The sequence below is a fragment of the Arachis ipaensis genome, chromosome B05 (genome assembly GCF_000816755.2).
Source record: "Arachis ipaensis cultivar K30076 chromosome B05, Araip1.1, whole genome shotgun sequence".
NCBI lineage: Eukaryota > Viridiplantae > Streptophyta > Magnoliopsida > Fabales > Fabaceae > Arachis > Arachis ipaensis.
In genome coordinates, this window is record NC_029789.2 from 116574843 (window position 1) to 116575512 (window position 670).

Here is a 670-nt window from a genome sequence, read left to right on the forward strand (position 1 = left end):
GGCCCTTGTAGAGCCTTACTAATGAAGTAGATGAGTTGTTCCCCACTTTCGTCTTCTCTGACAAGTGCTGAAGCTATTGCCCGACTTCCTACAGCGGATACACGAACCGGAGCAGAAAGTACATGTCTTGGTCACAACTTTTATAAGCATCAAAAGCATCATTGCCTCATTCATTTATGAAATTGTTATTTTTTTTTTTTTTCAGTAATCCTGTTGAATAATAGCAAATATCCCCCTCGTCTGATTGTGAAAGAAATCATTCATGAGAGACTCAACTATTATTTTCTTATTTTGAGCTTCAGTATTTGCATCCAAAAATTCTTTCACAAGATCTTTGTATCTTCGACCGCGACTGTATCCACAATGTTTGAACTTTGAAGAGCCTAAGAAAATATTTATTTTGAATGTCCGTGTTTATCACTTTATCTCTATTTTGAAAATTGAAGCCATTGGACGAGATTAGGAAAGGCTCAATTTCACTAGACCTACATGAATGATGAACTCAAATTCCGCTTGAGTATGTATAAAAACGTAGCCAGGAGATAAAATCAAGATCATTGTCATAATTGGAACAAAAAGAAAACCATAAGGAAAACAGAAAATATCTACTATGCAAACAAGATGAGCAAGATAGCCACCTAACCATATCTTCCCCTACCTCTTCCTCTTC

The 670-nt window shown here is 36.1% G+C and overlaps 1 protein-coding gene across 2 annotated transcripts in view; it reads right to left on the reverse strand.

The window, feature by feature from the left end:
• LOC107643875 (tudor domain-containing protein 3) overlaps nt 460-670 on the reverse strand; it is a 3926-nt gene continuing 3715 nt past the window's right edge. For both annotated transcript variants that reach the window (XM_021124303.1, XM_016347623.2), the window contains one exon: nt 460-670. This exon is cut by the window's right edge and continues 107 nt beyond it. In XM_021124303.1, the coding sequence (XP_020979962.1) occupies nt 655-670 (16 nt within the window). In that variant the 3' untranslated portion in view covers nt 460-654.